At 28.3% G+C, this 15,399-nt stretch overlaps 1 protein-coding gene across 1 annotated transcript in view; it reads left to right on the top strand.

Moving 5' to 3' along the window:
* LOC135952873 (basement membrane-specific heparan sulfate proteoglycan core protein) overlaps positions 1 to 15,399 on the top strand; it is a 111,796-nt gene that overhangs the window by 38,866 nt on the left and 57,531 nt on the right. Inside the window, exon 5 of the mRNA XM_065502717.1 lies at positions 11,917 to 12,146. Within this exon, the coding sequence (XP_065358789.1) occupies positions 11,917 to 12,146 (230 nt within the window). The remainder of the gene's footprint in view (positions 1 to 11,916; positions 12,147 to 15,399) is intronic.

Raw genomic sequence — 15,399 nt, 5'->3', positions numbered from 1 at the left:
TCGTTACACCCTTAATGTCATATATATGTGTAAACAAATATCGCGTTAATATATAATTTTTTTTTTCCTTTAGAAACAAATGATTATATTTTAAATTAGTGCGAAATAGATGTTGTTTAGTTAGCAACATAGGCACCACCATCATCATAATCATTGAATGAATGCTTTTGACAGGTGAATAAAATTGTACATTTCCCCCTTCGGATTTTATTTGCTCAATATCCTTTGATGTTGAAAATTGTAAATATAATAAATCAGCGAATACACATTTAATTGAAATTAAAATATTTCCCAACTTTATTTAATACACAAGTATACCTATAAGCAGTTGGGAAAAAATTATTTTCTCAAAAATATGTATGGAAAATTATCTAAAGAGTTATTTAGATTTCATTAAACTAGGAAATTAATTAAAAATTTAAAGGTTTTTTCTTAAATTACAGATTATAGTTAGTGTGTTAAGATTTGACTAGTTAAAGGTAAAATTGTCATTATTAGAATTTAAAACAAGTTGAAAATGCTATGTACACGCAAAGAAAAAACATAGTTATGGGAACCAGAATCTGAAACTATCATTAATGATTGGTTTTATTTTCATGACAAACATGTAAAATATTTCGCAATGAGGAACATAATATGATTCTTATAAGTTATCATAATATTGTCCGTAAGGATCTGTAACATGATTCTCACAATAATAATTTGATAAAATTTTTGTTAAATTTTTTATCCTAAAATGATCACAACCATCATAATATGGTTTTACTTTTATAATAATTTGATCCTCACAGCCCTTTCGATTTACCATTATATGGTCTATTTTTCTAATATGGTCCCTCCAATAATAATACAAAATATTTGGAAGAAACATATATTCAACATAAATTTATTTAAAATAACACTCTTTATATTTTAACAAACATCACTAAAGTTATTACACATTATTTTTAAAAACTTTTTTGCTGTACAAATTAATGCAATTAAATCAGAATGATTATACATTAATTGATAAAAAAATGTCTTCATATTCAATACGATATGCATAGTATTGTGAATCGAATACATACATGATTATGTTGGAATCACGATTTAAAATCAATAATATTATTGTTTTGGCGAAATTTGTACGGTGTTTATTTTCCAAATTATTAGTTTGCTGTACTTCCTTAACTTCACTGAGTCTAATTTCCTAGAAGAAATATAATTTTTGATAAAATTTTTTTAATTTATAAAAGTAAATACGTTTACTTTTATTGATGGAAGATCTGCCAACATTTGTTGCGTTGCTAAATATGTGTTCCCTTCATTAACATTTCCATATTGAGAGTGCATTTGTAGTTCACTGTTCCATTAAATGGTATTTCTTGAAAAAATTTATGTACTGTGTAGTTAGAAGGTGGAGTTTACACTTGAAAAGAAGGAATGACCAACAAACAAAAAAATTTAAAATTTGTTAAAACTTTTTTTTTTGAATTGACAAACACTTACCTAATTATTATTTATTATTTCAAGAACAAAATCAACTGAATTTATATACTGTTCAAGTGTATATAGAACATAATACGGCTTTAGTATAAAGTTGTTGTTTAAAATATCAATTTCCACATTCGATGGAATTTTGTAGACACCTTTTGCTGCACAAATTTAAAAAATATAAGAATGTGTATAAATGAAAATATGTACTTTATATTTACCGTATTTTATAAATTTATCGTAACTCATGTCTTCCGTTTTATTTTCTAATAATGTTTTTTGAGTTTAATTCCATTCATTTTTAATTTGTATTTTAAACGTCGTTTAGCTTCTAGTTCTTATTATCAAATGACGCTTTTTGCCTTTTATATAGATATAATGATAATGTCTTCCTAAACATAAAATATTTTGTATAAATATGAAATTATTATACTGAAAATAATTAGTGAAAACACTATACACAATAGGTCTGTTCATTTACTTTCCCAGTAAATACTTGCAACGAGAGAATAAAATCAAAATTTACAAAATTACTCTCTTAAATTCTCAAAAATAGTAAAAAGTAAATGAACACTTTTCCAGTAACAATTGTTTTATACACACAATGTTCTTATTTTATTCCTTTTAAAATGTATAAATACTCACATTTTCTTCAATTTTATTGAAAATTCTATTTTTTACATATTTTAACTACAAAAATAAAATTGTAAATAAATAAACAATAACACAAAACATATGAAGTATAAGCTGCTAACTATTACGAGTTCAAAATAGAACTTGTAATAGTTTTCAACCATGGTACAATCAGTTACCAGGTACAATTATTAGAGAGAGTTTCCAATGTTCACCCCTAAAACGTAAAACTATGTATTTAATCACTTAACTTTTTTTTAATTTGTTACCGCGATATTTTTAAATTTGTTACGTTTTAACTGAAATTATAAACACTTATTAAAAAAAATATAGTTTTTCTTCAATTGTTAGTAAATTTTTGTAATAAAAATTTTAATTCAATTATTTTTTTTTGGCATTTCCTTTTTATATTTTTTAATTTTCTTTTGTTTGACGTTATAGGGAATGTATAATTGAGAACATACTTTCTAATAATTGTACCTTGCTTATTCTACAATGGTTTGCAACGAGAGAACACTCTCTAAAATTTATACGCTCTTGATTTTTTCTCTACTTGCAGGGTTCACAGATTTGTTTCGAGACTTATCCCCAATTTTAAAATGTCCATCCCCGAAATTCCCCAAAAATCAGTTTGTGCTATCCCCAAAAATCCCCAATAAAAATAATAGTTTAATTTTTTTACTTTGTAGTTTATTTGTACTACAATACTTTCACAGTGACCAATTTTATAAGTTAAATATGAAGTTGATTCACTACCTGTTATAGAATTTACATAAAAACACGTCTTCTTTATTTTAAACGACAAAAACAAAGGTTGATTTTTAATTTCTTCTTCAAAATCGTATCCCAAATCCATTGAATCTAAACTTAGGTATGATGTAGTGAATGGTAAATCGATTACGATTATGGTCGAAATCGATTTTCAGGGTCTAAAAACGATTTTTTCGTGATCGATTATATACTCCGATTTTTATGCTGAAATCGATTTTTGATGACAATTAATCGAAATAGAAATAAAATTCCGGAATTTTTAGCATTGTCTACTTTTTTGCTTTCATAAAATTTTACAATATATTAATCTTCAGCTGACAGCGGAAAATATTGACGGAGGACCTTATTTTTCAAACTTAAGAAATTTGTATAAAAAGTGCTACTAAATTTTTTTCACAAAATTTTTGTACATATAACGCAGATCGATTATTAAAAAATCGGTTAATACGGTTCGATTGATCGACTGTAAAAATCGATATGAAAATGGTTGATCGAAAAGTCGAAAATCGATTATTTCATACCATTCACTAGTATGATGAAACCCGCAATTATTGATAGCTTTTTAATTCTTACTGCTAGCGAAACGAGACATAGATGTATTTTGTCATAAATCATTTCATTTAATCTTAGTTCTTCATTACATATTAAATCGTATATACTACATAAATTAAATAGAAAATTAAAACGTAAAAATAAAAACTAAAATAAAAATCCCCAAAAAGATTCCAAAATTCCCAAAAACATACAACATTGCCCCAACTCTTCCCCATCTCCCCAAACCCAATTATTTATCCCCATTTACAAAATAAAATCCCCAATTTGGGGAAAAATCCCCTAATCTGACAACACTGTCTACTTGCAAGTTTTTTGAGTTAATGAACGCTTTTCCAGTAACAATTGTTACTAACTAGTAACAACTTTCAGTTAATGAACAGAGCTAATATGTTTGAACTTTAGCGTCATTTAATTAAAAAATTTAATTATTTTTGTAGGAACAATTTCAAATGTTAGGAACAACAATGAAATACATTTTACAACTGACGACCATGTAACATTATAATATAAAATATAAAATTTTCAAATCAAAAAGGTTTTGCTTAAGATATGATTAAAATTATAATAATTTTATTGTGATAGTCATATGAGGCAATTAGGAAAATAATTTGATCGCAATGAAAATGTTGCTATCATGTTTTTACTCTGCGTGTATATACTATGCCACCACATTGAGAAGCGTATATTGGGGTTAGTTTCCTTAAATATAAAAATCTGCTCACTATCACTTTCCAAATTTCTTGTAATAACACTACAGATCGCAAGTTTAAAAACAAGTAAGAAAGTATAGTACCCTACACTAAGTAAACATTTTTCTTTTAAAATTTCAAAAAAAAATATATTCTTGAGTGATTTTCAAAATGGGTCTTATATGGGAGCTATGATCAATAATGGACCGATCACCCTGAAATTAGGTAGTGTGATTAATGTCTGTATGAAAGTTATTTATGTTGAATTTTATGTGTATACCAACATTTTTAGGTGATTTATGCATGTTAAAGTGATTTTCGGAAGCGGGTCTTATATGGGAGTTATGACTAATTTGCACAGATCAAAATAACATTAGGGATATAACTATTGACATTTTTTGCAAATACGCAAATTCGCATTGCATAAATAGTCACATAGAGTTTTAAAAAATGTGAAATTACTTTTTCGCAATAAAGTTTTTCATTAAATATTTTCAATTATTTTGAATAACAATATATTTTATTTAAATAATAACTGCGAACATACTTCAAAATACAATTTTTAAATAAGGAAAGTATCCCCCACACTTGCAAAAAAAATATAAAATTATTTATATAATTTTTCAGAGAAAAAAAAATTGGTTTATTTTAGAAATTGGTGTTGGTGCGTAATGTTTTTGACTCCAAATGACCTAATAAAATTATATTCCAATTATATTAATTATTATATATTGGTATGCCAAAAATTTCGCTAAAATAATTGAAAAATAATGTAGGTTTAAAAAATTCATTGATTCTCCCCTCAAGTTTTTAACTCATTTAAACAGTCTACTGATAAAAATAATTTTTTTTAAAAGTAATACTTAGTATTTAGTTCATATTAAATTTAATTAATTTGCTATTTTTTATTGTTTTTTTTTAAATATTTATTATACATATACACATACAAAAAAAAATCATAATTAAATAAAATTCAATATACATATGTATGTAATAAATATTTTACTAACAAACACTATCATTTCAATCTCTATTTGTATCTTTTCATATGTCCTTCTGGTGCAATCAACAAACAATCAACATGCAAACAACAACATTAATAAACTAACAATATAAAATTTTAAATGAAAAAATTACAACAAACATATAAACATAAAATAAAAATCAAAAAATAACAATGGATATTAATAATATTAACGCTTTTATGCCATGTCAACACATACGCTACGATACGCTCCACTAACATGAAATGCAAAAAAAAACAAATAATAAACAACAACAAAAAAAATATATTCATTTTGTCCTTTTGTTAATAAATTCTCAACAACTACAATAACGGCACGCCTTTTGTGATGTTAAAATCGAAACGTGAAAAAATAAACATAAACAAAACTTTAACATAAATATTAACAAAACAAAAAATTTTAAATGTTTAACAAAAAAATCTTATTTTTTCCATAAAAATATAAATGTGAATATGTGTTGATGAATTTTTCTATCTCCACGTGTTTGTTTGTGTTTGTGTGATAAATAATTTTCCCCCAAAATAAAATAATAATAACCAAAACTGCAAACGTCAACATAAAAACATAAAATTTTTTTGACACATTTCGGATGGAAAAACGTCACGTAAAAACGTAAACAAACATTGGGAAAAAATAACTGTATGTGTGTATGTACATGTATATGTTTGTGTGTTTGTTTATGGCGGACTTTTGTTTTTGTCGCTTTATTTCCCGTTTAATGCACACATGCCCATCCATGTTGCTAAAAATGGTTGATGTTTATACACATGACAAAATATGGCATAAAACAAAAACATGGACAACAATGAAAAACCAACAACTACAAAACATATACTATATATATATATATTTAATAAAAAAAACAAAAACAACAAATGATTATGATAATAACAATAACAATGACGATGGCGAATACAACATTGTTTTATTTAAAAAAACCGTTATTCTTTTTGGAAATGACAATCAACCAAATATAAATAACACAACTTTACCTTTTCTCTTTCTTGTTATTTTTTTTTTTTTAAATTGTCCGAATCCTGTCACCCTCACCCACTACCATAACAATTTTGTTGCCTCACACATGTGTTTGCAATCACCAACTGCATTTGTGGCCTCAATTGTCTATTGTATTTATTCTATTTTATTTGCGTTTCAAATTCATTTTTGACGTTGTTTTGTTGTTGTGTCTTTTTGTTTGCAAATCCGTTTGCCACAATTTATTTTTTTCTATTTGTTTGCTTATCCTCTATACATGTATTTATTTATTTATTTATTTATTTTGCTGTTATTTTATTTCCTTTTTGCTCCTTTGGTTAAAATGTGTACACCTGCTGTTTTTTGTTTATTATTAATCCTTATGTCCTATTCCATAAACGAAAACAACTACAAATAAATTGATGTTGCTGTTTTGTTCATCCTTAAATCAAAATTGTTGAAAAATACACATATTTTCTTTTATCTAACGTTTTGGCTACATTTTGTAACATGTGTCACATTTTATCATAATTCTGTTATTTGTTTCTTTTTTAATATGTCATATTTTTTGTCTCTTACTCCCCAAAATGTCTTTATTATTTACTTTTTTTGGTAAAAATTTCAAAAAAATCAGGTTTGTATAAACTGACAGTATTGTCATAATTTCAACAATAATAATTTGCGTATTGTGCTTACAAAGACCCTATAAATAACGATCCACGTTTTAAGTTGGTTTATTTAGGTTATATTATTAAATAACTTGCTGCATTTGTTGAAGGTCCTAATAACACTATTTTATATTCAGTCTAAGATCTTGTTAACCCTTCTGCACTCCTTGGATTAATTTGACCCAATTTTTGTTTTCAAACGCAAACTTCCTCTTAACTATAAGATATGAACGCGAAACTTTGATTTATCCATTACAGGAACGAAAACTATGATTTTAAAAGTAAATAATTAAATAATTAAATTTAAATTTTTCCTCTCCCCTCCACATTTCAAAACACCATTTACACACATTTAATACCCTTAAATGTGTGTAAGCGATATTGCAAGTTTAATTCCACAAATTTCCATTTCTTTTCCTATTAAATATAATTTAGTTCATCTTCATTCAGAATAATCGATTAATAATTTTTTCAGTCAAATAATCAATGAAATCGCTTACATTGACTACGGGAGACTTGCTAGCCTTCCCATCGGAAAAATGGTGTCGTTCCAGTCACATTTTTGGCGAAAGTAAAATGGTGGCTCTAGATATTTCCAAGGCATTCGATAGAGTGTGTGTTATAAAAACTTATTGCTTTTGGAGCTTTTTCAGAGATCGCACTATACGAGTTGTTATAGATGGGATCTCATTAAACAAGATAAATTCAGGGGTACCGCAACGCTCCGTTCTTTCTCCTACTCTACTTCTTATTATTCTGATGAACAGATGACAGCAACCATAGAATAAACACATAGAACGGAAGGAGAGAGTAATATATATTGAAAAATTACTCTCTTTTCACACATACGGGTGATACAATAACAAAATAAATGCAATACATTCTCATGAATTCGGTTTTAGACAACAGACTTAGGTTTTTGGCTCTCAGTTACTTATCTAGTTATTGTCTATGACAGCAACATTTGCCATTCATACACACAGCAAGTCTGTGTTCAATTTTGTATGTCAAATTCTAAAGAGGCGCCTTAGTGAAAATTAGAAAACAAAAGAGAATTGAAGAGACTTGCCAGCAAAGGGTACAACTAGACTCTAGTAGCTACTACTCTCAGTTGGGCCTCTAGTTACTAGACTCTAGTTACTAGAGGCCTAACTGAGAGTAACAATAATTATTCTCTTCACACGTATTTGTGATATGTGAATTCAACATACTTGTGAGAGAATTAAACACATCAAAGTACTTGAAATTTTAACTTTGATTTTCCCACTAAATACAGACCGAACCACTTTATTACACTTCTACACAATATTTGGCAATTTTTTTGAATACTTTGCAGGACATATTAATTTTGCTCAAATGAAAAAAAATATTTTTTATTAACTTTTGACACTTAATTTTTGTATAGAACAGAGATTCAATTTTTGGTATTGAAAATAGAACAAAATTTAAATAAATTAAAATTTATACATTTTTATAGAACTCTGTGTGTCTGGTGAAAATTAAAGAGGCACCAATACAACCTCAAAACTATGTACTAATACATTCTCACGACTTAGGTTTTTGACAACAGACTTAGGTTTTTTCCCTCTCAGTAACGCTTCTATGGATATATTATTCTATGCTTGAGTATTAGCAAGTGTGTACCCCTCTTCTTTCTTCTCGCCTCTCTCTCCTATAAACTCAGACTCGCTGCAAGAAATCTTGCCCTGTGTAAAAGCAGACATACCTTACTCGGGACAATCTCTGAATGGGGTCGTGCGAATAGAGTCACTTTCAACGCTCGCAAGAATCAGTGTTGTATGTTGGTTGACACATAAACGAACGACAGACCATGTCGCTTAACCTGTATTTATGGGTGGTGTAAATATTGTGGAATCAGACACTATTGATGTTCTGGGAATGAGAATACAATGTGATGTCCGCTGGTCTAAACACATTTTTCAAGTGTCCAAAGAAGCATTCAAGTGTCACGGATTTCTTAAAGAGTGTAGGTATTACTTCACGCCATCTGATCTCCTCACTATTTATACCACCTATATCCGACCGAAAATGGAATACAACTCCCATGGCCGGTGGTTCAAAGTCTATGGAAGGGCTAATTTATTTCTGGAAGGGCTAATTTATTTTAGTTTTCATTACTTTTTATTATACTAAATAAAAAAATAACAAACCAAATAATTTTCCTATATTAAATATGAAGTTTTGTTTATATTTTAATGTTGTGTCATATTGACCGAAAGGATCATAGGAAGGGCACATATCCAAGGGATGCAGAATGGTTAATTTAATAAAAAATGAACCACTAGGTCGAACTTTAAATTTATATTATTTTCAAATGTTATTTTTGGTGCTACGAACAAAGTCCCCAAACCGAGAATGAATTAAAAATTTTATACATGAAAAACCAACAACGAAATTTAGGAACATAGTACATTTTTTTGCGATTTTTTTCATATTTAAAATTGGGGAATTAATTCATAATGAAAATACTCCACAATTACAGAAAATTAAATAAATCTCCAACATTTTTTTGGGCCGTTAATTCACTTTGTTCAATTTTAAATAAATTTATTAATATTCGCACGATCTTTTTTTATTTTCAAACTATTTACACAGAAAAAAATTTGTTTAACACTACAATATAAAAGCTTTCACCTATTGACTTGTTATTATTTATGTTTGAAATTGTTATTATCAAAACCTTTAAACATACATTTGGAACAAAGATCCCAGTAACAGTTTACGTTTTCATTATTTTTTTCTGTTTATATTCATATTTTCTGTATTGCAGGCCTTCAGCCGGGCGAAGGCCTTTAATAAGTTATCTCGCTCTTAATATTACTACAATATTGAGCTATAACAAACAATAAACTATTATCCGACAAGAACAAAGCTGAAGGTCTCGGATGAAATAAGTCCACAATTAAGCGAACTAAATATGACCTAAGTTCCTATTATTTTAATTGTTTGGACATAACGACAAAAAATCATAAAATCAAATCTTTGCTCTTCTCAAATCTAGGCGGAGGCCTGGTAAAGATTTCTATTACAGCAGATATCTTCTGAAATCCTTTTCACCCGGCAGTGCAATAAATCTTTACTAAGTGATGCTGCTTTTTGATACACCCCAGATGGGAAATCCTTTGTGACCGGCCGAAGAACGCCAAATCAAAAATAATTTTGGGGATTTATTTAATATTTAGAAATAGGGGAGTTATTTCATTAAGAAATAAGCCCTAAGTAAATACACCTCTAAGAAGTATTATCAAGATTCTACAAAGAGTCCAGATAGTCTCGGTCCTTTTTCGTACTATAGAGGATACAAGTGGATTGTAAAGTGTTGTCTAAGTTATGCCAGGGAATAAAAGTACGTTGATCTCATTACGAGAGACTTGTTTTATGTAAAGTTTTTCACGAAAATATCAATGTTCAAGGACACGAAATTTAATTCATCGATTCGTATTGCGCCTGCTTCGATGCCATAAATTTTTGCCTGGTATACTGTTGTTATGAAGTTTTTGTTTTCATCCTGGATATGCTTAGTCTGGCCAGGTTCTTCAAAGTTCTGCTTCCTTTGAAATCATCTTTACCACAGAGCTGTCTTTTATATTTGTAACATTGTTAATGGACCAAGCTTCTAATACTTATAGGATTTGAAGAGATAACTATTATAAATTAAATGCAACAGATACAGATAGATAATAAGTAAGTAGGCTAACAACTTATTATTATCCGAGGAGATAAATTCTTCTGCTCTCTGTCGGCTAACTACAAACTTATTGACTATGACTAGCTAATGAGTACGATCCGACGAGATACATGCTTCTGCTCTCGGTCGGCTAACTAAGGATTTTAACTACGGTATTAGTACGTATTAAGAAATAAGGATTCGTCTACTTATACTGTGTTACCCGGGAGCAATTTGGGAATTATTAACAACAATTGGGGGATTCAAACGGTCTGCTATAGGTCGTATTGTCATATTGTCCTAAAATATTATTTTAGTTTAAACACGCTTTTGTTGTGTATCAAACAAAAAAGTTCTAAAATAATAAGACTTTTTGAACTATATGTATGTTTATTGTTTTGTCAAAAAATATTTTTTATTTGTTGCACACAACAAAAAATTGTTTAAACTAAAATAATGTATTAGGATATTATGACAATACGACCTAATAGCAGACTGTTTGAATCCCCCAAATATTTTAGTAGTATTAAATATTTTGAATTGATGTATTGACTTTTGTAAATGCAAATGAAGCAATCTGACTGACCTTAAAAGCACAGAGACCATCCTGTATTATTAATGAATATATTTTTTTTAGTGAAGTACCTTATTGGACATTTGAACATAAACATCAAATCTCTTTTTATTGTTAAATAACTTACAAGGTTGACATTAAGAAAAAACTAAACTACCTTCTATACTTATGTCAAAAAGCTTAAACAAAAAGCTTTTGTTAATGTGGTTTTTAAAGGTTTGCAAAAAATCTGAACAAAATGTTAAAAATATTAAGCTTCCTTTCAAACCATAGAGAAACATAGAGCGGAAACTAGAAAAAAACTCAAACAAAAAATTTACTCAATCACACATACGAGTGTTGATTTTGCTTTCACATAGTTTTTTCTACTAATACATTCTCACCACTTAGATTTCTGACAACTGAGTTAGGCCTTTGACAGGAGAGTTTCCGTTCTATGTCTATTCTCTATGGTTCAAACGCATTTATGGAATTTGAAAGGCATATCTTCAGACATAAAGTAAATTTCTAAGTAACTACAATTATACACTCTATTTATTAAATGAATTATACGCAAAATTATTAAAGTTTCATTGGAAAACAAAAATATAATTTTATATCAATTTTTAAAAAGCAGTTCATCACGAGAACCATAATACAGTTTCTGGCTTAATTTCGTTCCTGTCCAAAAACTAAAACCAAAAAGATTTCCACGAAATTTTCGAAGCACTGCTGTTGTATAAAATTTCTATGTTATGTTACGTTAAATCTCTAATTACTGCTACACATACCTATAATTTTGTTTTGTTTTTTGCTTTATTCTTGTGTTTTCTTCTATTTGGACTGCTGTGATGTTGACGATGATGATGATGATGATGAAATTTAGGTTATATGGTTTAAGGATACCATGCAATTGGATACCACCGAACGTCATATTATGGAAAATCGTGGCTCACGTCACACGTTGATTATACGAAAAGTGCATCCACAAGATTTTGGTAATTATTCGTGTGTGGCTGAAAATCAGCTTGGCAAGTCACGTAAAACTTTACAGTTGAGCGGTAAACCCAACGTAGCTGTTTTCAATTCACCGCCAATCAGTCAGTATAAGGACAGGTAAGTAGGTCAAGTTATGGTAGTAATATTTGTAGCAACTTAACAAAGCATGAGATTAACAAGTTGATACATACATACATACATATATGTATATAAATAATATTACTGTAAAGTAAGGTATATATCGTTGGTCTCATGTAGAAATACCCTAACTCAATTTTTTTCGAAATTGAGTTTTTTAGTGATTACAATACATTTCACGTAAATACACCATGTCACAAAAATTTAATGCATTGTATTGAAAAAGTTATATGTTGATAATACATTTTCTATTATGTTTTTAACTTCTCCTGTAAATTTGAAAATATTTGAGTTAGGGCTTTTCTACATGAGATCAACGATATGTATTATATAATTTGTATATCTATGTGTATGATATTTTTACACATCCCTCCATATATTCATTACTTATACAACATTATACTAGACACTCTGGATACGTTTTTTTTATGTTCATTAAAATTAACAATTGATAAATTTAAGTGCAATCGGATAACTAGAACCCGTGACGGATATTGATTAAATGTTGTAAAATTGGGAAGATAATTGTACTTGTTTTGATTTCTTAAACAAATTTATATATTAAAATAATATTGTTTAAAAGTTTTAAATAAATCTTATTTTCTAGAGAATATTTTAGTTCTAACAAAGTATAAAACATAAATATCGAATAAAATATAACCAAGCTTTATCCACGTAATATATACAACATAAACGACAGTTTTGGTATTATTTAAAGTTGTGTGAGAAATTATTTTCTACACAGAAATTTGAGTTAGCCATATTATTATTAATTTCTTTACACTGAAAACTTTGTATCAGATTTATTATAGAGCATTTACTTCCTTAATTTGTATGCAATTTAAAACTTTTATATAAAATGTTATATTTAAATATTCACATAACAACAAACGTCATTGAAAAACTGTTATTTTAATTGATTTTTATTTTCGAAATTTATTATTAAAATATTTGAAATTGTATAAACAAGCATCCTCTTAAATCCTCTTTTATATTTTCAATAATAACTGATCTCACAACAAATTTTATTTCGTGGAAAAAATGTTAAAAATAATAAAATTTCGTTTTTCCGGAGAAAATTATAAAAAAAGAAAACACCAATACTATTAATATTCGACGCTGTTAAAAGTCAAATTCAGTACTAAAAAAATAACTTCATGTATTGCAGAAAGCAGCAGTAGTCAATCAACGAGGCTGGATGCTGAAAAGGGGCTTTTGCCTTCTTATACATTCGCAATCACTGCTATAGGCAATACTCAATGTAAATAAAATTCTATTTGTATTTAATCGATAACAGTTTTAAATAAGAGAAACGTTTTTTAACTAAAAAATTGCTTAAAATATTTGAAGTTTGAAAAAATAAAACTTGATATACATATAGATTTGTAAATTATGTATTCGAATGTTTTAAACTTAAAGTTTTAGTTTAGAATATTATAACCACAAATAATTCTTACGTCACAAAGTGGAATGAATCGCACTGCTCCGATTGCAAAATGATTTATAAAATAATCGTAGAGGAGGACAGTTAGGAGGACAGAATACAAAGTGAAAGTTTTTGGTTTACGCGCGCGCGAACAGTTAAGTACGGTCGAAAGGACCCCACTCCACTCGTCAGATGTAGCCGTCAGATATCTAAGTTTAGACCCAACTACCTCACCATGGTTGGTCAATAAGTATGCCTTTTAACACTAAGGGCTGGGCATTCGCCTATCCTTACATAGTTCGTTTTTCGTTAACTGAAACCGAATTTAAAAATACCCCATTCTGGCTAATTCGTCTGCCTGTTCATTGCCATAGTAGTCTCTGAGCGCAGCGACCCTAACTGAAGTAATGTCAGATAGACGACCTAGTCTTGACAGAGCATTGTTACATTGCCTAGCTAATGAAGATGAAGTTGTATAGGCATTAAGTGAGAGAAGTACCGCCTGACTGTCGACAAAAATACAAGCTATCATAATTGGAAAAATCTCTGCCTGAAAACCTCAACATTCATTCGGAAGTCGATATGAGAAGCCCAATCCGAGTTCGTCACAGAAAACACCAGAACCAACACTATAGCCAGCGCTGCCAACTTTGACGATTTATCGTCATTTTGACGATTTTTTAAGTCAAATTTATTAAAATGACGATTGACGATTTTTCATTTTTCCCTCGAACAAAAATGACGATTTTTTAAAAGCAAAACATATGGTAACCTTTTTTCCTAAAATTAAATTGAAAGCCAGACAGCGTCCAATTTTATATTGAATTGGTTTCACAAATTTTAAAACGTTTTGATTTTGGTGATAAACTTTTAGAAGGATTAAACTCCATTGAACAAAAAAAATTATTCAATTTTCCAATTGGCCAAACTTATTCCAAATTTATTAAATGGAAAAAAACTTGATAATGAAGTTGGAGAATTACGTAATATGAAATTCACCGAACTCCAAACATTGGAAAAATATTTCTATTTTAAAGAGAGTCAATAAGGCAAGGCCTTCCCAATTTTAACACAATTTGTTTCGAGTTTAATGGCACTACCACATTCGTCGGCCAATGCTGAAAGAATTTTTAATATTGTAAATTTAAATAAAACAAAAATCAGAAATGCTTTGGATTCTTCAACATTACAAGGAATATTGTTTTCAAAAGATTATCTTAAGTTTAATAATTCTCACTGTTTTAATATAGCAATTAAAAATGACTTATTAAAAAAATGTCAAACAGAAATGTACCAGAGTGTACTTTTTAACTTGACGATTTTGACGATTTTTTTTTTTAAAATTGACGATTTCTCCAAAAAAAAGTTGGCAACACTGACTATAGCTCATTTTAGAATCGTGTGTTTAGTATTCAGTTTCCATAATAATTCAGAGTCCAGGATATAATGTGTGATATAGGTTGTCAAAATTTACCAACTCAGGTTAGGAAAATTGTTTACAGTTTGTAACTTAACAAGCTTTCAATGAATTAAACTTTGTAATAATGCAACTTCCGTAAGTTATCTCTAACAGTTTAAAATATTTTTAAGACTAAATTCCGTAATTTTAGTTTTTTTACCATGAATTTATTTTGTTTTTCGCAAATATCTTGGATGCCTAAATATTTTTCCGAAATAATACATAAGACATTTTTTGAAAATATCTCAATTCGCCGTGTCCTGAATCAAATTTATTTTGAAATCTAAAATATTGGTATTTTTTTCAAATTTTTTTTTTTATATTTTAAATTTCAAAATAGTTTTATT

The sequence above is a fragment of the Calliphora vicina genome, chromosome 1 (assembly GCF_958450345.1).
Source record: "Calliphora vicina chromosome 1, idCalVici1.1, whole genome shotgun sequence".
NCBI lineage: Eukaryota > Metazoa > Arthropoda > Insecta > Diptera > Calliphoridae > Calliphora > Calliphora vicina.
Note: the sequence above shows the minus strand (reverse complement) of the source record. Positions and strands in the feature narration are given on the sequence as shown.